The sequence below is a fragment of the Numida meleagris genome, chromosome 4, assembly GCF_002078875.1.
Source record: "Numida meleagris isolate 19003 breed g44 Domestic line chromosome 4, NumMel1.0, whole genome shotgun sequence".
NCBI lineage: Eukaryota > Metazoa > Chordata > Aves > Galliformes > Numididae > Numida > Numida meleagris.
The window spans coordinates 56,078,488-56,102,482 of record NC_034412.1 but is presented as its reverse complement, the minus strand read 5'-3'; the positions used below and the strand labels follow the sequence as shown (position 1 = coordinate 56,102,482).

The 23,995-nt window shown below is 39.5% G+C and overlaps 1 protein-coding gene across 8 annotated transcripts in view; it reads left to right on the top strand.

The window, feature by feature from the left end:
• Nucleotides 1–23,995, top strand: part of ANKRD17 (ankyrin repeat domain 17) — an 80,864-nt gene that overhangs the window by 34,581 nt on the left and 22,288 nt on the right. For 6 of the 8 annotated variants that reach the window (XM_021397054.1, XM_021397055.1, XM_021397057.1 and 3 more), the window contains exons 2-15: nucleotides 1,917–2,070; nucleotides 2,679–2,835; nucleotides 4,757–4,904; nucleotides 5,191–5,338; nucleotides 6,451–6,684; nucleotides 8,523–8,617; nucleotides 12,823–13,060; nucleotides 13,582–13,773; nucleotides 14,115–14,224; nucleotides 14,946–15,033; nucleotides 15,920–16,047; nucleotides 16,349–16,492; nucleotides 17,060–17,162; nucleotides 18,671–19,426. In XM_021397054.1, coding sequence (XP_021252729.1) covers nucleotides 1,917–2,070; nucleotides 2,679–2,835; nucleotides 4,757–4,904; nucleotides 5,191–5,338; nucleotides 6,451–6,684; nucleotides 8,523–8,617; nucleotides 12,823–13,060; nucleotides 13,582–13,773; nucleotides 14,115–14,224; nucleotides 14,946–15,033; nucleotides 15,920–16,047; nucleotides 16,349–16,492; nucleotides 17,060–17,162; nucleotides 18,671–19,426 — 2,695 coding nt within the window. The remainder of the gene's footprint in view (nucleotides 1–1,916; nucleotides 2,071–2,678; nucleotides 2,836–4,756; nucleotides 4,905–5,190; nucleotides 5,339–6,450; nucleotides 6,685–8,522; nucleotides 8,618–12,822; nucleotides 13,061–13,581; nucleotides 13,774–14,114; nucleotides 14,225–14,945; nucleotides 15,034–15,919; nucleotides 16,048–16,348; nucleotides 16,493–17,059; nucleotides 17,163–18,670; nucleotides 19,427–23,995) is intronic. The other 2 variants (XM_021397059.1, XM_021397058.1) reach the window with 1 other exon arrangement.

The following is a 23,995-nucleotide window of genomic DNA, read 5'->3' as shown; positions in this document are numbered from 1 at the left end:
AACAGAATTTTCACCTAACAAAATGCAGATTTGTTCACTGCTGTTACACAAACTTTACCACTGTCATCGTGCATTGGATGTGGTGTCACGTTGAGCAGACTGCGGAACAAAACTGTAGAGCTAACGAAGCTCTTTTAAGATAAAGGGCAAGGGCAATTAGAGAGGTAGGTTTAACTGCAGGCCCGATGGAAAGTTGTGCAACTCCTAGACTGAACATGAATCTCCTAGAAAAGGAAATCCAGCTATATTTAAATGTAGTGAAATAGTCTAAAATAAGTAGTTAATACGTTTCATTTCTTGAGGCATTGCTCTAAAACAATGTTTTAGTGAGAGCACATAATATGAACCTTATCCAAAATGTATTACAGAATTAATTATCTCCTGATGACTTGTCGCTTTATTGGTACTGCGTTGTTTGTAGGTGGATTGCTTTTTCTCACTTTTTTTTCTAGTCTGCTGTAGATGAGGCTACTTGTTTTTGTCACACAGTGCTCATGTTGTTAGTGAGAAGGAAAACGGGAAGATTTTTCCCTCTGAAACAAACTGCACAGAAAGCCCAGTGTCAGGGGAAGAGATGTGAGTTTCAGGAGAATGTTTTTGTATTTTGACATATTGCTTAGCCAGTACTTTTATCGTGTTAGGAAGAACCGTGACCAGCTAAATACGTTGCTCGGGTGAGGTTTATCAGTTAGTTGACGTGGAGTTGGTTTTGGTTTTCATTTCTGAAGTTGGTAGAGCCAAGAATCCTTCCAGCTGCTTGGTAATTTGTATTTCCAGCAGTGAAATCAGTCTCTTGCCTCCTGAGCAGTGGAGTAGCTCCTTTCTCTTGCTGCTTGCTGCAACAGGCTTAGTCTTTAGGAAGAAGACAAAGTAGCAAGTCCTCAGATGAGCTGGTCTAAAAATGGTCAAGTGAATGTGTGGAGTGGAGCTGGCAGTGACCAGGTAGGGGCCCTGGCAAGGCTGCCACAAGGCCGGGGAGGAAATGAGAGGTTGCCTTTAGTTTGCACCTGGGAATGCTGCAGCACTTGTGAATATTTATTAATGGTATCTTTTCGGTGATTAAGTAATTTTTGAAAGTAGAGCTCAGCATAGCTTCCTAAATAAACAAGTTGTCTGGGTTCAAGCTAAGTGCTTGTAGCATTCCTACAAGGTTTGGAATGTGCTGGGGAAGTGAAGGCAAGTTTCAGGAGGAAAAGCTGTGATGTAAGCTCTTTGCTTGTGTGCAAGAACAGATGGGAAGAGGAGGAGACCTTTCAGGAGTCCTGAGATGAGTTGGTTGTTCTTCTGGTTTGTCTGCCCTTAGGTTCTTAGGGCATTTATCCACAGGAGTCTGAACTTGTGATGCTCATGAGACTGCTTGTAAAAATTAGGGACAAACATAAATCTTTCTTAAGAATAAAATAATTTGTACTTTATCTTGATAAATGTGGAAATATATTACTGCTGTGTTGTGGACAGTAGCTGCTTTTAGCGTAAGACGTTTTGAGTCTTTAATGGAGCATGGGTGGTCAGTGTGTGGTTTATTTGCCAGACAGTCTTATGTCTAGGTAGATTTTTTGATTGTGGAAGAAGTGGATTTTTGAGACTGAGCTTTGGAGAGGAATGGTGTATCAACGTGAGCTTGGTAATCTAATAAATGGTTCAGCTGTTAGTTCATAGACTTCATAGTGTGTTTATGGACCCCTCAGAGGAATGTTCCTTGTATATGATTTTCAAAAACCTCATTGCTTCCAGTGGGGAAATAATACCATTTTGAGGCAACTGATGGTGGTTTGGCTAATAAAGTACTTTAAAAAGAAAAAAGAAAAAAAAAAACAAAAAAAAAAAACAACACTCCATTGCAGCTGTATTTTTTTATGTACTAGTTAGAAGTTGGTCAGTTACATTCTTCTCAGATTAGACCTGTTATTTTTCAGGTGGAATCATTTATCCTGGATCAGGATGATCTTGAAAACCCTATGTTGGAAACAGCTTCCAAATTACTTTTGTCAAGTACTGCTGATGGTGCTGACCTGAGAACAGTAGATCCAGAAACCCAGGCAAGATTAGAAGCTTTACTTGAAGCTGCAGGTAAGTACTCGTGTCCCATACAGGTTTAATCCCAACGCATTGACACATGAGCCCATACTGGAACTGCTTGCATAAGTCTAATCCATATGAGGATGATACAGATGCAGAATGCAAAGCAGTGCAAATGTGACAATGTTGTGCCAGTCAGGGAAGACTAAGGAACTCATTAAAATGTTCTGAATTTTTGAAAATTAACTTCACGTGAAGATTGTGCTTCTAGTAGGATTCTTCCAAATTTGAATTTATAAAAGCCTTAGAAAAAAATTGACACCTAGCCTTTGGCTCGCAGCCTTGTCTCAAAAATTACACTGTTCAGTGAGGCTTTGTTTTGTAATACGAATGTATGAAAAACATGACTAGTCGCGTACAGTGACTAGTTGAAAAACAATGTTTTAGATGGTTAGAGGGTTTCATTCATGTGCATCGCACCCAAGTGCAGCTTATAAATTAATGTTATAAACAGCTGATCCCTTTTGTTTTGGAAGCTGTAGTTCATTATGTTTGGAATGCTTCTGTCAAGGGATCTCGTAGGCTCAATTTCAACTTTTTTTTTGTTTTCTCCTTTTCTGGCACGTGTACCAACTTGTTGCAAATTGGCATCATGGAAGGAATAGGTAAACTATCGACTGCTGATGGTAAAGCATTCGCAGATCCTGAGGTGCTTCGCAGACTGACTTCTTCGGTCAGTTGCGCGTTGGATGAAGCTGCTGCTGCACTTACCCGGATGAGAGCAGAAAGCACAGCAAATGCAGGGCAGACGGACAAGTAAGCCATGCTTTATACTGTCACATTTCTAGTTGTGTGCTACCTAAAGGTGGGACTTTTTCTTGTGTACTTCTGGCTGCGAAATGATGAAATTCCAAGTGGAACTTGTGCCAAGTTGTCATCTGTGTGGGACGTTGAACAGAGCCACGGCCAATCCACTCTTCTTTTTGGGAGGTTCTCTGGCTTTCAGTACATTCTGGGTTACTGGACGTTGGAGGGAGAAGTAAAAGATGGCTCTGTCTTAGGCTGTGCTTCTGTTTCAGTACAAAAGAAGCAGATTGTTAGTAGGAATTACTGAATTCTGCTTTTTTAAGTTGCCGGTTTCTTCTTTGTATACCAAGTGACTAAAAAGAAACGTTTATAGTATGCTGACCAGGGCATGTAAAGAAGAGCAGAATAATTTGCTGTTGTGTCGATGCTCTTCTTTGCGTGCCCCTTCCTGCCCTCAGGTAATTTTTGGATGCTAACAGCACTGTAGACAAGGTTGTTACCAAGACAGGGGATATGGGAAGTAGAAGAAAACATATTTTATATGTTGAGCAGTACATATTTAAGAAATGTTTTTCCATATGTAAAAATTTGGCCGCGTGGCGCAGATGATATAGTGGGAGTCCTGGTTATGAGAAGCAGTTATAATTTGGTCCTTGCTAAGAGTAACCACTTCAGTGTCTTGTGTGGTTTTAAGAATTGCTAATGTTGAATAGTGAGGCTTGCAAAAAAATTTTGGTAAAATACCTTATTTTTCTGTTCCCTTTATTGTTAATTTTGTTTTGATAGGACTTGCTAAATGAACAGGAGGTGAAAGGATGGTGGGTGAAATGAAGTCACCCAAATTAAAAACACTGGAATTTGTTATTAGTGATACAGTTACTTGGAGAAGAGAGAAAATTTGTCAGGCTTGAATTTCCATTGTAAAAGTTTCTGCTTTGTGAGAATAAATGCATTGTATACAGGAAGTGGTTTCTGAGTAATTGAGAATATGCATTCAGTAAATCCTCTTTTGACTGAAACAGAATTAGTGGTAGAAGTGAAGAAGTCATAAAGCGATGAGAGAACCAGAAGTTCTCTTAGGGTTTACCAAACCAGGAGAATTTTGCCATTTCCTGCTGGGTGGAGTTAGGGCCACAACCAAACCACTGGATCATTATAAAATTCCGTAACTTCTGTCCCGTGTTACGCGACAGAAGTGAAGCCATTTTGCTATGGGTGATTTGTTTTAGTCTAATTAACAGTTACAATGCTGGAAAAAAGTGTGATAAGACTGGCGATTTCCCTGTCCTCAAGCACCTGGGATAAAAGAAGATGGGACTCTGAGTGCTTGTGGATTTGGAGTGGAACACTGAAAAATAATACCCAGTTGGGTATTATTTTATTGAACTTTTGTTCAAATCATGTCTCTTTTTCTTTGAACCTTACTTTAGAAAATAAGTAGAACAAAACCTCTTCAAACTGGTGCTACAAAACAGGAATATATGGAGACTGTATGCTATGTAGTGATTAGTAATATAAACTAGCAGTGATTTGGTTCTAGTACTGTTGGAGTTTCCTTTCGAAAGGAAAAGTGATTGCAAAAAAGGCATCATTCTGACATAACATCATGCTGAGTGCATGTGCTGAGGGCAAATCAGGCCCAAGATCGTGCCCTCTCTGACTGTGTTCTCTGCTTCTCCTGTACGTGTTGCAGAGTTTGATAAGCAAAGTGGTCATTCTGCACTGCAGATGTTTCCGTTATAACCTTGGATTGAAAAATAATAACAGGCATGATTAATGCCACCTTTAATTAACAGTTGACACATTTTAGATTGTGCTTTCTTTTTAGTTAACTGCATCCTCGTGGCATGTTGGACTTCTTATTCTGCATGTACAGCAAGCATTTCAAGTGTGGTCTGTTTTCACTTCTCAATGCTTTCTATCTTACTAGCCGCAGCTTGGCAGAGGCTTGTTCAGAAGGAGATGTAAATGCTGTGCGGAAGTTGCTAATTGAAGGACGAAGTGTGAACGAGCACACAGAAGAAGGGGAAAGCCTCCTTTGTTTAGCCTGCTCAGCAGGATATTATGAGCTTGCACAGGTTGGTTCTTTTTTAACTATTTTGTGTGTTTTGTACAAAAATAGGTAGGTGTTAAATTAGTGCTTTTTTCTTACGTACTTGAAGGTAGTGTTAAGATAGTGGAAATTGTCACTAAACTGACAGGTGAAGACTTGCACACAGCTGCATGTTGCTGATGCATTTTGTGCTTATTTTTCAAAGTTTCTAGCACAGAACTGTGAAGGTGTGGGAGTTGTATAGCATTTTAACTGTCTTGATGCTCTGCCTTGTCACTTCCCAAGGCTGCTGATCATCCTTCTGTTCGCAGGTTCTTCTGGCAATGCATGCTAATGTAGAGGACCGAGGTATTAAAGGAGACATAACACCTTTAATGGCTGCTGCTAATGGCGGACATGTCAAAATTGTCAAGTTGCTGCTAGCTCATGGTGCTGATGTGAACGCACAGTCATCAACAGGTAAATAAGTGTTGGAGCTTGTTGAAAACAACTGGAAAGCTGAGATTTGCTGTATACTAGAACTTTGTGTGGAAAAATTGTAAGATACACTCAGTTAAGAGCCAACTCTTCTAAGCAGAATTCTTCCTTAACGTTTTACAACTTACTTTGCATATCCTTCTTATGTAGTTTTAAAAGGTAAATTGGTTTTGGACATAGGTAAGTGGATTAAGTTAGTGACTTTTAGGTGTGTGGAATTTGTGAATTGTTGTGGCACAGTATTTTATGCACAGTTTGGAATTTGATAGAATTATTTGACAGAAGGTCTAGTTAACTGAGAGAATACAGGAAGCATGAGAAGATGGCCTTTTTTGTGCTTTCTTCTTGGCAGTTTGCAATTTTGTAGCCAGTCTGCTTTTGGAAATGTTTGTTGTGCAGCCTTGAAACAGCGAGATTCTATTCTGTCTTGGATGAACTGATTACTAACTCTAAATAATGAGGAAAATCAGGATATGAGAAGACAGATATGTGGAGGTTTTTTTTTAATTAAGTAGTTCCAAGTACTAATACTGCTTTTGCTTTTTTATGAGATGTCTTTTATAACGGCAGATTCATTGACTGTTTTGTTGAGATGAATTTTTGTGGGTTTTTTTCATGGGGATTCTCCTCATCTCTTTGTGAAGCCTGTGGACCTTGTGAACCAGCCCTTCACAGGTGTTCAAGATGTGGTTTAGAAGCAGTAGTTGATGTTGCTCCTTGCTTTGAGCTTTTCTTTTAGCCATCCTAGTGTGTCCCTGCTTATTTAACAAGAAAGGTGGTGAGGTTTTGTCATGCAAGTTGGGATTAACCAGGGGGCAGAAATGGGAAGAGAATTTTCAGTCACCAGACACATTTAGATCTTCAGATTGTCAACACAACAGTTAATTTGTGTAGTTGTTTGCTGGTTTTCCCTTCATCGTTTCAAACCTTAACAAAAAAAAAAAAAACAACAACAAAGAAAAATAAAACAACCCTCTTCTAGAAGGTAGTTAGCCCGGTAAATGTGATAGAATGAATGGAACATAGGGTTCCCAATGTAGAAATTCTGTCAAATTTAGAGTTCTGTATTTAAAATCTTTCTCTTCTGGTTCTAGGCAATACAGCTCTTACATATGCCTGTGCTGGAGGCTACGTTGATGTTGTGAAAGTACTGCTGGAATCGGGCGCTAGTATTGAGGACCATAATGAAAATGGTCACACTCCTCTGATGGAAGCAGGAAGTGCTGGTCATGTGGAAGTGGCCAGAGTGCTGTTAGAAAATGGCGCTGGCATAAATACACATTCCAATGAGTTTAAGGAGAGCGCGCTTACGCTGGCTTGTTACAAAGGTATGGTACCAAGGCCTTTACTTAAGTGTGGAGAGTCTCTTCAAATGTGTATTTACTCTGCCTTGCTGTATGTTATGAAAGATATTTTAAGGCTATAAATGTAGACCTTCACATGCTTTTATGTTGGTTGGGATGCTGCACAGCATGTAAGTACCATAAGTAAGATGATGGTCAATATGTAGAATAAGTATTAAGATACAAAATTTTTGCCTGAGTCTTTATGATACTTAGAAAGATTTTTCTCCTCAATTAAATGAATTGTGAAGCAAGAGGATGTACACTTTATCGCAGAATGAGTACAATAAACTCTCTGTAATGTCACTATTATTTTGCAAGATATCTCTGCTTAGGTTTAGAATTGCCAAATAGTTTAAAGGACTTTGCACTTGAAAATACACAGAATCTAGGACTTAGCCTTTTAGCTGTCAGTGCTTAGGCAGTGCGACTTTCTTGCCTCTCTTGGAGTATTAGGTAGCTATCTTGCATCACCTGGCGAAGAGCTGAAAATGCTTTAAGACCAAGTATTTTCTAATAGCTTGTGTAGTTGCTGTAGTAGTCACTTAAAATACATTTTATTAAAGCTATTGGAATGGCTCTTGAAATCCTTGAGGTACTTGCTGTGGCATCTCCATGGGAGATTATTGTAACTGTTCATTTACATCCATTTTCTTCTGCTTTGATAAAATCCTTGTGCGTTGTTACTGAACACCTTCATAAGCCATGGCAGTTTTCTTCTGTGGTGATTATCAGAACAAAGGCTTTGTTTGAAAGAGGGGAATGGGACTCTGAACCATCTCCTTCCTGAAAAAGTGTGCCTGGGCTCTGAATCTTGAGCTGATCTTGGAGAGTGGAGTTCAAGAAAAAAAAAAGTCTGTTTAATCAGTTTTGTGTTATATCAAACAGGAAAGAAGACATTCAAGGTTTTATGTTCTTCTCATCCATATGTCTCATCTGTATCGCATGAATTTCTGTGTTGCTCTAAATGTTATCTTTAGGAAGCGGAGATATGATTCCAGTTTTCTCATGTTGCTTGCTTCCTGTAGTAGAATGACATGCAATGCTTAGAACCAAGGAAATCACAAGCTTCTCCCAGGTGAAGGGGGAAGTGTGAAAAGTCAATGTAGCCTCATATTGGGCAGTATCCTATGTTTATGTTCAGTCATAAGCAGCATTTTTTTTTCCTGACTTGATTTATGTGCTTGCTTCTTGGGTCAGTCATGACGATGTAGCAGAGTTGACTGGACTTGACATACCTGCAGGACTTGGAAAGCAGTAGTTGTGAATTAATTGAGTGGTAGACAGCAAATACTTACAAACTGTGAGAGGAATGTTGAGATTCTACAAATGGCTATGTGTGAAGGTCCATCTGTCTTGCATATTTTATTCCCTAAGGCTTGATGTGATCTCAGGAACTTTTCACAGTGCAATTTATAAGCACAGTAATCCTAAATTCTTAGTGTTGAGTGGGAAGAGGTTGAAAAATCCCTCCAAGCCAAACAAAAAATCCTGATGTTCCTTAGTCGAAGAAATTGGAAGATCTTCAGATATAATGAACTACCCTTGTCAATCTGATGTTTGCACTGCTCAGCTCTTTCACTTCAAGGAACGCATGCAGTACAGGTATCATTTTAGCCACTCAGTGAGTCAGATGATGTCTATAATAATTGTTACTAGGTTTCCGTGGACTTCGAATGTATAGATACGAACACGCTGGACTTCTGTTGCTGTAACATGGTCTTTTTTTGCCTTACTTACGTTACACTAGTATGTTTTTATGGCAGCTGTGAAATGTACTTGCTGAAAGTCGTTGCTATCTGTTAAGTATTTTCTCCATACAGGCCATCTAGAAATGGTGAGATTCTTGCTGGAAGCTGGCGCAGACCAGGAACACAAGACAGATGAAATGCACACTGCTCTCATGGAGGCTTGCATGGTAAGAGACAAGTGGATTTATTGGTGATGCGTATCTATTGTGTTTTTACTTCCAGAAGATGAACAAAGTAATTCCTTTTGGCCTCTTTTAAATACACAACCTAACTTTGTGTTTTGGTTCCCTGGACATAATGATCCTTTGGCAGATGGTGAAGGGGGGGAATAACTGGTTGAAATATGGTACTTACTGAGACAGAATGAAATTTCTTGTTTTGATGGCTAACAAAGTAGTTAAATTTCTGAGACAGTGGGAGATGGCTATGAACTCATTCTGAATAATGAAGTTTACATTATGTCCAAGTGCAGTCTAATTTTGTCAGAAGTGACAGAAGTCAACAAGTCAGGCTGTGCTGTGCTCATTGTCCTAGAGCAGCTTCTATAAACTACATCTTCTGTTGTTACATCGTTTCCTTCTGGCTTTTTGTCCTTCCGGTAATCATGGAAGCATGGTTTGATAGGAGAGTTTTGTGAACCTCAGTTCAGAAAAATCCATGAATACAAAAGTGACCACGTGGAAATACTAGCAATTTATTTAAACAAAACCTATTTTTTAATTCTATCAAATTTTGGGAGAGCAACTGTCAGTTTATAATGGGACAGTTCTTTTTACAGCAGTCTCCAAATGAAGTGACATAAAGCAGATTTGCAGTGGCTGTTGAAAAGTTTTTACAATACGCACTAAACATAAGATATTAATATAGTTGTAACCTTGCTGTTTGGAATCATGCCATGTTTAAGGAGTTCGTAAGCAAGGTTCTTGTCTTTCCATGTTGATGGTTAAGTTTAGGTGTGCGACTTGATTTGGTATGGTTCACCTAGCCGCCTGCTCCCTGAAAACAGGATCAGAGGCTTTTGGGGGAGCACCTTGTTAAACAGAAGGGGAAATTGTTAAAAACCTTGATTAAGAAGAGTACTTCTGTGTTGCTTGCCTATTAATCTGAAGCAGTCTGTTTTCTGCTCTGTTTTGCAATGTCTTTTTATAAAACTTTAAGACTCTGATTTTTGTCTAATTTCTTGTGGTACAACACATCTGCTTGTGAAACTACCGCTGTAAAAGGTTGTGCATGTGTACATTTTCAGTGCCGAAATGGCATAGTCAATGCCCAATTTAAGGTGATTCCAAGCTTTTGTGGTGAAGAAAAAATCATTGTATCAGTATCTTGATATGTGTGTTTGCATGAGCTACTAATGAGTTGAATAGCGAGATTTCTAAGGTGTTTTTCTTGTTGTAAGCTTTGTGTACTGTTGTATCTGTGGCCATGGAGGAGTGCCACAAATACTTCTTTATACTTAGTCTTCCTTTTCCTGAAATTACAGCACTTAGGATTCTGAATTCACCCACAGCTATGCCTCCTGCAGGAAGGTAATGGCTTCAAATAGGGTGATCATTAACTAGCAGTGATAGTTCTCTAGAGGTCATTAGAAAGAAAGGCATGCAGATTACCAAGTCTTCTTTCTTACTCCAAGATATTAATAGGCTTGCCTTTTAGTTATGGCAGTGGGAAAAAGCCTTGGTCTCCCTTATTTCTGCAGAAAATAGTTCTCATAATTGACTGAGTGGTGGTTGATGTTATCAGTACCTTCACTTACGTTTAAGAGAGGGAGGAACTTCTGTGGCAGTTCTTAAAAAGGCAGCAGTGTGAAATACAGCAAAGGCTTCTCATACAGGAAGCAGAAACAGTCACTGCTTTTCAATAACAGAAGAAAGCTACCCTCTCTAGGATGACATTGAAGTTCAATATATGTTAGAGAACTACCTGTGGCATAGTGCGTATGTTACGAGCCATGAGACTGCATGGACCTTGTCATACAAGGCATTCAGGAAGACTTTTTTCAAATAGTTTTTTTTGCAGACACCAGTAATGGTTTAATGCAAATGAGTTGCTGAGCAATATGAGTTGTCTCGTGGGAGCAAAAAGCAGGTTTGTCTACTTTGCACTTAATTAAGTAATATGGCATTCTCCAGTGAGCGTTGAGTACTGATTGCCCACACCAGTTGGTCTTTAAAACACGGCTGGTGTACTTGTGCCAACCGATCAGACAACCTTTTGTAATCAAACAGCAATTACTAGGTTTTTTCAGGTATTTCAGAAGAACCAAACAGCACCTTCCTATTGCAAGGTTTGGTAGAACACAGATAAAAATTCCTTGCGTGATTAATCACCAGTAGTTATTTTTAAGGCTGCTTGGCCTACATAAGAAACTTTGAAGCGTATCCTTATGCTGCCGTTCGCTGTACTTTAGCTAAATCAGTTGGGAATGATTAGTGAGCTGTTTTGCCAGAGCCTGATGGTTGAGGCACATCTCTGCATTTCCCTGAGGAAAGATTCTTTACGGAGTCTTGGAGTTTTTCCCTAAAATAGTGTTGTCATTTCATGTAGAAAAGTGAGTACGTCCTAGTTTATGTCCTAGATCTTTTTCTGGGAGAAAATCCTACTGTGCTCCCTGGAAATCGTAAGGTTTAGACAATGATGTTTGAAAATGTCAGATGCAATTATGTATTTAGTCTGCGAAAGAGCTCTTAAGGTTGTGGTTTGTAGCTTGAAGAGGATGACGCTGGCTGTGGTTTGCTATCCCTTGGTGCAGAAAGCAGTGGCTTCAATTTGCTGTCTCTTATTAGTTAATCTGAGATCAAGATGTACTTAGCTTGTTCAACAAGAATCTTGAGAGAGCTTTGTGTTCCTGGTAAGCTGCTGCTTTTCCAATGTCACCCTCCTGTTGTTTGTCAGACTTTTCCCTCCATAGTTACTCCACGATTGATGATCCCCATTTCCTCATGGAGAAAGCCAGCTTGGGGAGTTTGTGTTGCAGTTGGACTGCAGTGATCAAGCTGATCTTTCTCTGTTATCAAACTGCCATTCAATTCTGTTTTAGTTTATATGCCACTGCCAGGACTGCAGTGCAAACATAACAGCTGAAAATTTCAAAAGGTTCCTCAATCTATGGGGTACTAAAAACATGGCAAACACTGTATGCTCAAATCATTTCCAAAGGGAAAAAACAAATGTGGGAGTACGTTTTGGTAGTTTGACAGCATAACGCTACCTAGAAATCTCTGTCTGGGGATAGTTCTAGTTGAGGTGGCTATTGTGATTTGTGGGAAACCCCTGACAAATTGATTTGTTTTCCCTTGGAGTGAGAAAGCAAGTCCTGACTGTGCTGTAAAACAGAGCAGCAAGTGCAGTAGTTCTACGAGAGCCAAGAGACAAGCAATATAGTTGTACACAGCTTCTTAAGGCAGTAAGGAAGCAAAATTGTTAAGGAGTTTCCCTCCCCAAAAGCTGGGAGCCTGTAAAGTAAATAGTCTGAGTCACTAACAGTTCTCACGAAGGTGAAGACAAACTATTCCTGACATACACTGATTTTTGTAATGAAAATATGCTGTACATTACAAATAAAGCAAATGCGTGTTGAATCTAGAAGTTCTCTTCTTTACTAATTGTGGAGCCTTGACATGGAGTGACCTCTTGGAAATGTTAAGGCTTTGTAGTCTTCTAGAAGAGCATTGCAACTTGTTCTCATGTCCAAATAAAAAGATTTTTGACTGGAATTATTTCAGTACTCCTTTATCTAATGTAGCACTTGTATTGTAAGTAATAAATTTATTGAAAGAACATAAATGCCTTTGTTAGCTTATTTCCTAAGATCTTTGATCCTTAGATAAGTTTGACAGGCCTCAGCTCTGTCTGCACTCTTCAGTAAAGATGAATGCTGAGTATTTCGGGATTTCGGTGGTAGGATTTTGACTTGTGGTGGAAGCAAGCTTTCAGAATAACATCAAGCTCTGTTTCAGCTCGTGTTTTTTGTTGCTGTTGTTTTTTCTCCAACTAAACTGATAAGCAATGGAATTTGAGTCTTCTATGAAGTTAACAAGTTTGCTGTACCACAAGCAGAGAAGTTTGTTTTGTGGTTCCCAATATTGCTGGGTTTTTTTGTTTGTTTGTTTTTTGGAAAAGGCATATTCAGTAAAACCAAATTCTTCCAGTGCCTGTTTAATAGTAGACTTTTAGCCTTTATCTAAATATTTGAGAGAACTCAAAAGGAAGTTTTGTTATATTTTTGGACTTCCTTTCTTTTTGCTCTTCTGTTACTTCTGCTGGAATTTGAGTTGATGAGTTCTTTAAGATTTGGAAAAGAACAGCTCTTTTTTTGTCTTGTTTTCTTGACCTCTGAGTTTTTGTTGTTCTTGTTTGTTTGAATTCCTAGGATGGCCATGTGGAAGTGGCAAGATTACTGCTTGACAGTGGAGCTCAGGTGAACATGCCTGCTGACTCCTTCGAGTCTCCATTGACTTTGGCAGCTTGTGGAGGGCACGTTGAACTGGCAGCTTTGTTGATTGAACGCGGAGCTAACTTGGAAGAGGTAAATGATGAAGGATACACACCGCTAATGGAAGCAGCTAGAGAAGGCCATGAAGAGATGGTGGCGCTACTACTTGGCCAAGGTAACTATTGGGATGCTTTCCATGGGCTGTAATTCAACTAGCATCTGTATATCGCTTTTTTTCCTTTAAATTATTACTAAACTATGGCTATTTCTCTCCTTGAACAACTTCTGAACAAGCCATCACCCCCTTTAAAATAAATTGGCAATTTAGCAAAATATTCTATTATCTTACTTGTTAAGTGGTTGTTCTGAATTGGTCTTCACAACAGTTTTGCATTTTTCAAACAGATGTGCTATACTGAACAGTTGATATAATAACTTGCACTCTGCAAGATGTCCTTGACGTATCATCAGATTGTTTTGTTTCTGAGCTGTGGAGAACTGCTTTGAGGTTCTCAGGGGGATTCCCCAAGTAGTTAAAGAAAACAGATTTGATATACCGTGATTTTAGAGGAATACTTTGGCTGTTGTAGAAACGAGATGTAATAAGCAAATGTCTTGTGCGTCAAGAAATGTCTGAGTTTGCTGATACTGTTTGCAGTAACTAGCGTTGGTTGGTTTTTTGTTTGTTTTTTGAAGGAGCGAACATCAATGCTCAAACAGAAGAGACACAAGAAACTGCTTTAACTCTGGCTTGCTGTGGAGGTTTTTTGGAGGTTGCCGATTTTCTTATTAAAGCAGGGGCAGATATAGAACTTGGTTGTTCAACACCTTTGATGGAGGCTGCTCAAGAGGGTCATTTGGAGTTGGTTAAATATTTATTAGCTGCAGGTATGGAATAATTCTGTTGGTTTTTTTTTATGGACTTAATGTAGCTTTACAGAAAAAATTTTTCTCATGTTCATTACACTTTGCAGAGGCTTGTGGCATCTTAAATAATGTACTGGTTGGACCCTAATTTAGCTTTTGTAGACTGGGTTGGTGTATATTTCCTTGGAACTGACGTTGTAGGCTTTTTCTTTTAATTCCTTTAGAGTATGGCTAAGTTATTAAATAATTTCATAGCTGTTGTAATTGAGGAAGTTTGCTACCTGATCTCACAATATAAAGAGATTTGCATATTTTCTGTAATGAACTCCACAAAGCTTACATGCTTGTTAATACTACTTTAGGGGCTAACGTGCATGCAACAACAGCAACAGGTGATACAGCACTGACATATGCGTGTGAAAATGGCCATACTGATGTAGCAGATGTGTTACTTCAGGCAGGTGCAGATCTGGTAAGTAATTTCCTTAAAAATTATAAAAAGGAAATATAGTGATTAATATGTTTATTTTCATGTTCACTGCTGAAAACTTTTTAACCTTTTTCTTTTAACTAAGTAAGAACTAGTGATGGCATTCTTATAGCTACTGTCCTGTTCCGCTATCTGGGAATGCTTAGGTCACTAGGAAAACTATGGCAGTTGATGTCTAAAGCGTTTCAAACCTTCACGGTTGCGTGTGCAGGAAGTCAGGAGATTCTGTTCTTTTTGTCATGCGCAGTGCAGCTTTGAGTTGCTAAGCTGGTTACGGTTTAATACTTAATTTGAGATTTATTCTGTTCCGTAAGCAGTAGACAGTTGATAGTTTTCTTCTTCTGGTGAGATTTGGTGTACTGTCACTTTTTTTGCACTTAGGCCAGCTTGTACACCAGTAGGTTATCGAAAAGTGAAACTAAGCATGACAAAACCCATTTTCTTAATGTATAGTAACCATTCTGTGCTTGAAAGCTTCTTATCCAGGCATCTTAGACCTGTACAAAGGTGGGTAGATATTGTCATCTGTCTGCAAGGTATACTATGTTGCAGTATTGCTAAAAATTTAGTGTCTGTAGGCTGTCAAATACTAAACAGAAATCTGTGCATAATGTTTTCCAATTCAAAAGACAAAATTTAATTATGTCCTTTTGCATGTGATGCTTCTGAATTTTGAATACAAAGTGTTTTTAATTTGCTCTAGGAGCATGAATCAGAAGGTGGAAGAACTCCTCTCATGAAAGCTGCAAGGGCAGGTCATGTTTGCACTGTTCAGTTCTTGATTAGCAAAGGTAAGTATTGTGTGAAGGTTTTTAGTTCTGGCCAACAGAGCTGCCCTAACTTAAGGGCATATGTCAGTGCTAGTTCTGTGGATTTGATTCAAATGCTTTACGTAGTTCAGTCGTTCTCACACATAATGATCACCTCCTGTTTCTGGTGAAATTAGTGGAAATTTGAAGAACTTTTTAAAAATAGTTATATTCCATTCTCTAATTCCTAGTAACATGGTAGCGGTTACTCGGTATCTCTGCTCCTGCTGCAGCTTTTGAGCACTGTGTTTTTTCAGAAGTTAAATTTCAAGTGCCTGCTTGTTTCACCATTTCAGTTATCACTTGCTCTATGTTGTCACAACTGTCAGCTGCAGCCTTATGTTACTGTTGGATGCACAGAACTGATACAGACCTCAGAACTGCTGTTTTCTGTATTAGCAGCAGTTCTCATATGTTGTGTGGAGGCCTAAGGCTTCCGGTATGGGAAGCAGAGCTGCAACTAGTCTGCTTTCTGATGACTAGTCAATGCATGATCTTAAGTCATTTGTAAAAAGAGCCATCACTGGAAAAAACTGCTGACAAACTTAAAAGCCAATAGGTTCTCCTACCCTGTGAAGTTTAATACATGTAAATGTATCCATCAGAACAATGGATTTGAGTGCTAGCGCAGATAGTTTTGCTGTTCTTCTTGGAGGTACCTCTATTAAGGGTCAAATTCTGAAGCTGTTACCTGATGAGAGACGGATGTTAATTTAGTGACTGTGTCAGTTTAAATGGACTTCTGATGATAGTTTGACTTCAGTTTTGATGTATCAGTTCAAGACTGCAGCCAAAATGAAAACGTTTTCATTTTGTCTTTTTTTCCCCTTCCCACTCCTTAAATAATCTTTGCTCTCTTTTTTTCAAGGAGCAAATGTGAATAGGACTACTGCTAACAATGATCATACAGTGTTGTCACTGGCCTGTGCTGGAGGTCATCTGGCGGTTGTGGAGTTACTCCTAGCTCATGGTGCTGATCCTACACACAGACTGAAGGTTTGTCACTCAACTGCCTTATTTTCTTCTGAGCGAGCGAACAGCTGTGTGGTGCTCAACTGCCTGTCAACTTAGATCACAACACAGTTGTAAGGTCACAGCTGAAGGAAAACTGAAAAAAAAAATTGACTTTTTTTTCAATTATTGGTTATTTTTTTTTGAAGAGTTAAGTTTAGTTGTGGACTTGCTGCAGCTGGAATATTTATTAAGTCTTTATATATATTTTTGGGTCTGTCAGCATTTCAACATTGTCATGTTTTGATTATACTCTTTTCTAATACTGTGATCTTTGCCTCTTCAGGATGGGTCAACTATGTTAATAGAGGCAGCGAAGGGTGGTCATACCAGTGTGGTTTGTTACCTTCTAGACTACCCAAACAACTTGCTTTCTGCTCCTCCACCTGATGCTACTCAGCTGACCCCACCATCCCACGATTTAAATAGGGTAAGATTTAAGGACTAGTGGTTTAATTTGTGGGACTTGTTTGCATTTCTTCTTGCAGCTTAGTCAAAACTGAAATATATAAAAGAGTTAGGCATGTTATTTCTTGCCCTACTGAATTATAGGGAACGCATTGAAAATCTGAGCTGTTGTAAAGATGGTGAAGATTCTCTGAGCGTTGCTGTGTAGTCCTTCCGTTCTTCTACAAAGATAATTTAAAAAAAAAGAAAAAACAAGAGGAAGCCAGCAACTGAAGTCAGCTTTAGTGAGGCTGTTCTTCAGAATTACATTTGTAGCCTGCTGTGGCTTGTATTTGCTGTACCAGACTGTAGCACTGTACCATACAGAGATGAGTATTCTTACCCAAGTTATTTCTTAGGTTACGAATGCAGAGCATGTAGAAGCTAGATGATCTCAAATTGTTAACTGTTGAACTCAGCATATTTAAAGTGTCTTATGTTGTTAGTTACCACAAATGTCTGCTTTTCTAACAGGTTTTGTTTACCTTCTATTGAACTATCACTAGATTGGAGTATGAGAAAAATAATCTATTAGTATCCAACATTTTAGGCTCCTCGTGTACCAGTGCAGGCGCTGCCCATGGTCGTCCCACCCCAGGAGCCTGACAAACCCCCTGCTAATGTCGCCACAACCCTTCCCATCAGAAATAAAGGTCAGTTTTAGTTCTGGAGCTTATTTTCTGAATATCCTTTAGAAGATTTAGGGTCGCACTTACAGCAGAGTAGTTGCTATGGAAAGCGTTAATGGATTCAGTCAAGGAAAAACTGTAAATTTTTTTTAGGGTTGCTTATACAGTAAATATGAACTCAGTCATCTAACCCTGTAATCACAAGGTGTCAAGAAATCTGCCTAAGTAAAAACATTAAAATATATATTAGTCTGACATACCGGACTGATGCAGAATGTCACCCAGAGACCTACGTAAATTTGCTAGTGTAACTTGTAGAAACTGTTGAGCTCCATCTTGTAGTTGATTGGGTAACTTGTGTTTTCTTAGGATAGTAGTCTTGGAGGGGGTTTGACTAATTTGACTGAAGGCGGAATTTCTTGTGCTATAAAATATTTAGTCTGATGTGGCTCAGGTCCTTCTAGGACTAAATTTGCATCCATTTTGAGGATCACCATTTTGAGAGTTTACACTTTCTGTACTTTAGAAGTCTCTTCCAAAACACTTTTTTTTTTGATCAAGGATCAGCAATAGTGCAAATACAGGCGTGCATGTCATAAAATTAATACTGTGTGTACACTTGTATTGTTCTGGAAATACAGCAAGGACCTCTGGAAGAAACTGGGCACCACCACTGGCTCAAATCCTGTGTTTTCATTTGCCTTTCACCCTTCAAAATTAACAGATTGTTCTTTCTCCAACTGGTATGGCAGACCATGTCAGCTGTATTACCGTGGACTTCTTCATAAAACATGTATTGGATTAGTCCATCGCTCGTTCTTACAGGAAGGCTGAATTATTTGCCTTGCCTGGGCAGAGAGCTGAGTTTTGACACGTGCAAAATAGTGTCTGCTATGGATAACATGTAGCTGCTAAACATACCCTGTTAGATCATGTTAAATATAAATGACTGTCCTAGGTTCTAGCACTGTTTGTCAACTGAGCAAAGCTGGATACCTGTAGCGAAAGGATTCAGTATTCTTAGAAAGTATAATACTTCCTAAAATGTACCACACTGCTCAAAAAACTGGTGGCCTAGAAAAAAGGTATTTTTGCATCACTTTTGCTGTGCTTCAGGGCTATAACGGTACATTTGTCTTAAGACGATACCAGTTCCAAAAGATCAAGTGAAGAGACAGCATGTTGTACCCTTTTGTTTTCATTTATCTTGTAGCACCACTTGATAGCAGCGGCTCTTGAGACAATCGCTTCATTTGGCAAAAGTATAACGATTGTTGGATTAAATATTTCAACGTAGCACGGGGGTTATTTGGAATGTATGTGCAGTAATCTGTACTGTTAATTTGCGATCTGACTGCTGTGTTAAAATTGGTAGTGAAAGATACAGTTTCCGTTGAGGGCCATACAAGTTCTTTCTGACCTTCTGTGGGTGCTGTGTCTCGGTGCATTTAGCATCCCAACAGTAGCTCTATAATGAGGATGCCATTCATATGCACTTCCATTGGTTCTGAGGGGGTTTCTTTTTCACACAGCTGCTTCTAAACAAAAGTCCAGCAGTCATTTGCCAGCAAACAACCAGGATGTACAGGGTTACATCACCAATCAGTCTCCAGAGAGCATTGTAGAAGAGGCTCAGGGCAAGTTGACAGAGCTGGAGCAGAGGATAAAAGAAGCCATAGAGAAGAATGCTCAGCTGCAGTCCTTGGAATTGGCACACGCTGACCAGCTCACCAAAGAGAAGATTGAGGAGCTGAACAAAACGAGAGAGGAACAAATTCAGAAGAAACAAAAGATTTTGGAGGAACTGCAGAAAGTGGAACGAGAGTTACAGCTGAAAACTCAGCAGCAGCTGAAAAAGCAATATCTAGAGGTAAAAGCGCAAAGAATTCAGCTCCAGCAGCAGCAGCAGCAGCAGTCTTGCCAGCACCTGGGACTTCTGACTCCTGTTGGGGTAGGAGAACAACTCTCAGAGGGAGACTATGCACGATTACAGCAAGTGGACCCCGTCTTGCTTAAAGATGATCCTCAGCAAGCTGCTGCACAGACGGGTTTTGCACCAATTCAGCCTCTGGCGATGCCACAAGCTTTGCCTCTGGCAGCAGGTTCCTTACCTCCAGGGTCCATCGCAAATCTTACAGAACTGCAAGGTGTTATAGTTGGACAGCCAGTATTGGGCCAAGCACAACTAGCAGGGCTGGGGCAAGGAATACTGACAGAAACACAGCAAGGGTTAATGGTAGCCAGCCCTGCTCAGACGCTCAATGACACGCTGGATGACATCATGGCAGGTGGGTTTATATTGTTATGAGCAGGTATAATATTTGCTTAACCAGTTGAGGGTATGTCAGCTTTTTTTGTGTGTGCGTGTGTGTTTATGTATTCCCGCTAGCTCTACAGCAAAACCACTAGCCTGTTTCCTGTGTTTAGGATCTCAGAAAATTAGTTTTAACTTCTCAATTTGCAGCCTTGCTTTTCTTTTTGTTGTGCTATACTGGTGCCCTTTTGTCAGGTTGGTATATCAGAAGTTGCGTTTTTAACAATTTGCAGTTTGGGAGGGGTATGCTAGAGAGTAACAGCTGTATTTCAGTCTGTTTGTAGCTTAGGAGCAACATCATGACAATACTGTTTGTTCGCACTCTAAGCTAGTTAACTGAGAACTGACTTGAAGCACTCAGAGCAGGCTTTGAGCAACTACAGCACCACTGCAAGCCTACAACTTGTAATGAACCGGTAGGCTTGTCTGCTGAATGAAAGGTGCTTAGTTGGCCCTGAGTAGTGAACCATTAGGAAACGTTTACTTCTACTTGGAAAAAAAAAAACGTAATCATATGTTTGCTGTTGGTTGTTTTTTTTTAAATACATTCATGAAAATTGTTGCTTCTCCAATTAAAAACAAATTCAGCCCCACCAAGATTTTCTGAATTACTTTGGAGATTGGATGTGCTGAGTCAGTGCTTTAAGGCCTTAAAAGTAACAGTTTAAAATAATGAAATAGGCTTTCAGTGCCATAGGGAACACGAACTGCTAGTGTTGATTTCCTTTATGCATGCTTTAGTTGCATGTCCCTGTTCTTTTTGAAGTAATAGCCGAAATACTCATTTTGAGTACTTACCTAAATACAGACCAACTGTTAAGGAATATTTAAAAAAAATAATAAATCTATCAGCGTTTCCCTTGATTTAAAAACTCGTTGAGATTTTTTTTTGTGAAACAGATGAATGTTTATTTTTAAAAGTGCTGTCTGTCTTGACAATTCTTCTTTGTAAGGAGACTGTAGAGCTAACACACCGTGATAGGATGTGAACTGTGGAGGATGGGCAGGTCTCTTAGAACATCTTAGTCCAAAGGCGCGAAGGAGTGGAGATTTTCCTGCATGTACTGCAGAGGGAGTGAAGGGAGTGTGGTGCACAGTGAATAGAGGATTTGGTAATTATATAAAACCCTAAATGGTGATTGTTTGATATAATTGGAATGACGCTTTTCAAATTGTGGCTAAAATTAGACTTGTAATGAGTAACCTGATGTTCAGGCAAAGCCTCCTAAAAGATTACTGAAACTTATGGGAGCTACAGAGATTTTCTTCTGAAAGTCCAGTGTTAGAGTTTAAGCCTAGGCGCAAGGATTGGAAGCTGTCAGTGAATAAATATCTGACTGGAGACATGAGAAGGTAGATAAAACTACTTGCATTGTGATAGTGTGCACCGATGGTACTGGGATACCTACCAATACCAGCTTCTTGATTCCACAGAGAGAACAAATGCAGTTGGTGGTAATGTGCAAAAAATATTAGCAATACACTTTCTGTTTAAATGTAACATCGACTTTCATTTGGAATACAGTTGCTGTGTGTTTAACTGCATATAACATTTTGAGGATCTGTGATTTTTAGGTCAGCTGGCGCATACCCAAATGCTTGTTCATGCCTTTTTGTGAAGGTCAAATATTTCCAGTGTGCATTTGAGTGAATGTTTTTGTACTGCTTAGTCCCGGTTCATAGTATGTGCATGCACATGTGCAATTGGGAATGAGATCTAAATTGTGTTCTGACAGGCATTTGTAGTAAGTCTGTTAAAAGTTGTACACATGCAGTTCCACCTCAAGTCTGTCGAATGGCTAGTTTTAAAGCGAGCAGATACAGGCCTGACTATACAACTCTAGCAGCTTGATTTCGCACATCAGATTTTAGTGTGGAGGTGAAATGGGCTCAGTGTAACACAAAATGTTTAAGGAGCAGCTAAATATTTTTTCTGTAGCCTTCTGTACTGCTTCATTGGGAACCCTGTGGATTATTCCCATAGGTACAAACCCTTGTTTGCAGCAGTGGGTGATTCACACTGGTTACAGAAGCAAATCTGTCTTCTGATTGTGTAAACGTGATATAGTGTTTCCATCTTTGTGCTTAATTAATTGCAAATTATTAGTTTAATTATCCAGTCTTAAGTGCTTGTTTAAGCAAGTCAGGTGTGCAAATGCTGGTATTGGAGGCTGGGATTAAGGTAGTGTTGCTGTAGTAGTCAATTGCTTGCTTGTTAGATCACCTCTGGAATGTTAAAGTGCGATTCCGTGTTGCTGGAGAAGCTCCTTTGTGTTATCCATGCTCTGGAGGATTTGCCTGGGAACACAGAATATACTGACTAAAGGGTTCTGAGGTAGTGGCTTTATGTTTTTAGTGTTTGTTTGGATTTCTTGTTAGCGGGATTTCTTGTTTTGTGTTTTGTTGTGGTTTTTTTTTTTTTGGAAAGAAATAGGACAAGTTGAAAAGTGAATATTCAATTACAGCTCCTGCTGGAGCTGATAACAAGCAAAGGGTTCACTCTTCAACTTCAGATGTCAGACAAGTCATTTGCTTGCAGAGAGTCTGCCAAACAGAAGTATTTGTTGACCATGGAAAAGGGTCAGTTAGGAAACTCTTCAATGAAAACACTGCAAATGTTAAACGATGTGTGAAGGATTAAAAAAAAAAATCCTTGTTTTTAATCATAAACTTTTGTTAAGGTTCATGGTGGTTTTTGAAGGAGTGTAGTGCAAGGTTTTGCACCTGGGTTGTGGCAATGCCTGCTATCAGTATAAGCTGGGGGATGAAAGGATAGACCACAGTCCTGCTGAAAAAGACTTGGTGGTACAGATGAATGGCAAGCTGGACGTGAGCCAGCAGTGTGCCTTCGCAGCCTAGAAAGCCGTCTGTGTCCTGGGCCGCACCAAAAGAAGCGTGATCAGCAGGTCAAGGGAGGTGAGACCTCACCTGGAGTACTGCATCCAGATGTGGAGTCCTCAGTACTGGGGAGACACAGACCTGTTGGAGTGCCTCCAGAGGAGGGCCACAAAAATGAACCCAGGGACTGAACACTTCCCCTACGAGGACAGGCTGAGAACTGAGGCTGTTCAGCCTGGAGAGGAGAATGCTCAGGGGAGATCTGAGAAAAGCCTTTCCCAGAGGGCTATAAGAAAGAAAGGGACAGACTCTTTAGCAGGGTCTGTTGTGACAGGACAAGGGGAAATGGTTTCAAACTAAAAGAGGGGAGATCTAGTTTGGATGTAAGGAAAAAGACTGATTTATTTTTTTTACGATAAGGGTAGTTGAAGCATGGGAACAGGTTGCCCAGAGAGATGATGGAAGCCCCGTCCCTGGAGACATAAAAATCAGGCTGGACAGGGCTCTGAGCAACCTGATGTAGCTGGAAGTGTCTCTGTCTTTGCAGGGGAGTTTGACTAGATGGCCTTTAGAGGTCCCTTCCAACCCAAACAACTTTATTTTATGATATCCAGTAGCAAAGCCTCAAAAAAAAAAAAATTTCAGGAGCCTTGAAGCACTTGATATTTTAATTCCTGGAAGCTGCCTTCTGAGTTGAGTCAGTTATAACTAGCTAAATTAATACACAAGAATCACATCAATTGTAAGTTGCATCATGGTGTTAATAAGATTGGTAGCTGGTACTGTACTGAACCAAAGCACAGATACACTTAAAACACTGTAATTGTGACCTAGCTGTGAAGATGTGATATGCCAGCCATACAGTAAATAGGGTGTAATGTTGAAGTGCAGAGTTTCAGGTGAATGCTTTAGCTGCTTACTAACTACAGATGAAACTAGTATGAAAACTTTTTGATTTACTGTGTCCAAACAAATATTAGAATTTTTCAGTAAAGATTTTGTTCATTGTCATTGGCACATACATCAAAACTTTGAAATCTGCATAGGTGATGTTTTAAGAAACATAATCCAAGTTGTTAGCTATAAAAAGTAGCATCTCGTCTCAGCACTTCAGGGTTATGAACAGTGTTCTTCTTTGTGTTACTGCTGAAGCACGTTTGAGATGGATTTAATGTGAGAACTCTAAGTCAACAGGCATATTGATGGACTCTTCTGTTAGCTTTCATAAAACCATTTATATATGGTTTGTACAACTTGTGAAAAGAGATACTGGCTTTCAAATATGTCTTTCCCCTGTGCCTTCCTCCTTCTGAGACTTTCCCAATTAGCTTGATTTTTTTATTTTGTTTTTATTTTTAAATATGAACAGATTTAATAGTGACTGCTGTAATACAGTCTGTGTTCCCCAGCCCCGGTATTTGGGCTCCAGCAGGAATCCGTAGCAAATCCCATGTACTGCTGTAGCAGGGTAAACTTCCTTCACATGTGGATTATTGATGATCATGTTTTATATCATCTGAATTAAGCTAATGTAGTTAGTTTCCAATCGATTTTACCATCTTTCTATGGTCCGTTTGAACCGGATGGGAGTGCTGAGAATCACGATTGTTTTTTGAATCATTCCATTACTGTTTTGCTGTGATTGAGCTTTCTCCCTGAATTTGGAGAAAGAAGGTAGACTTGCTATTTTTTTTAGTAATTATTC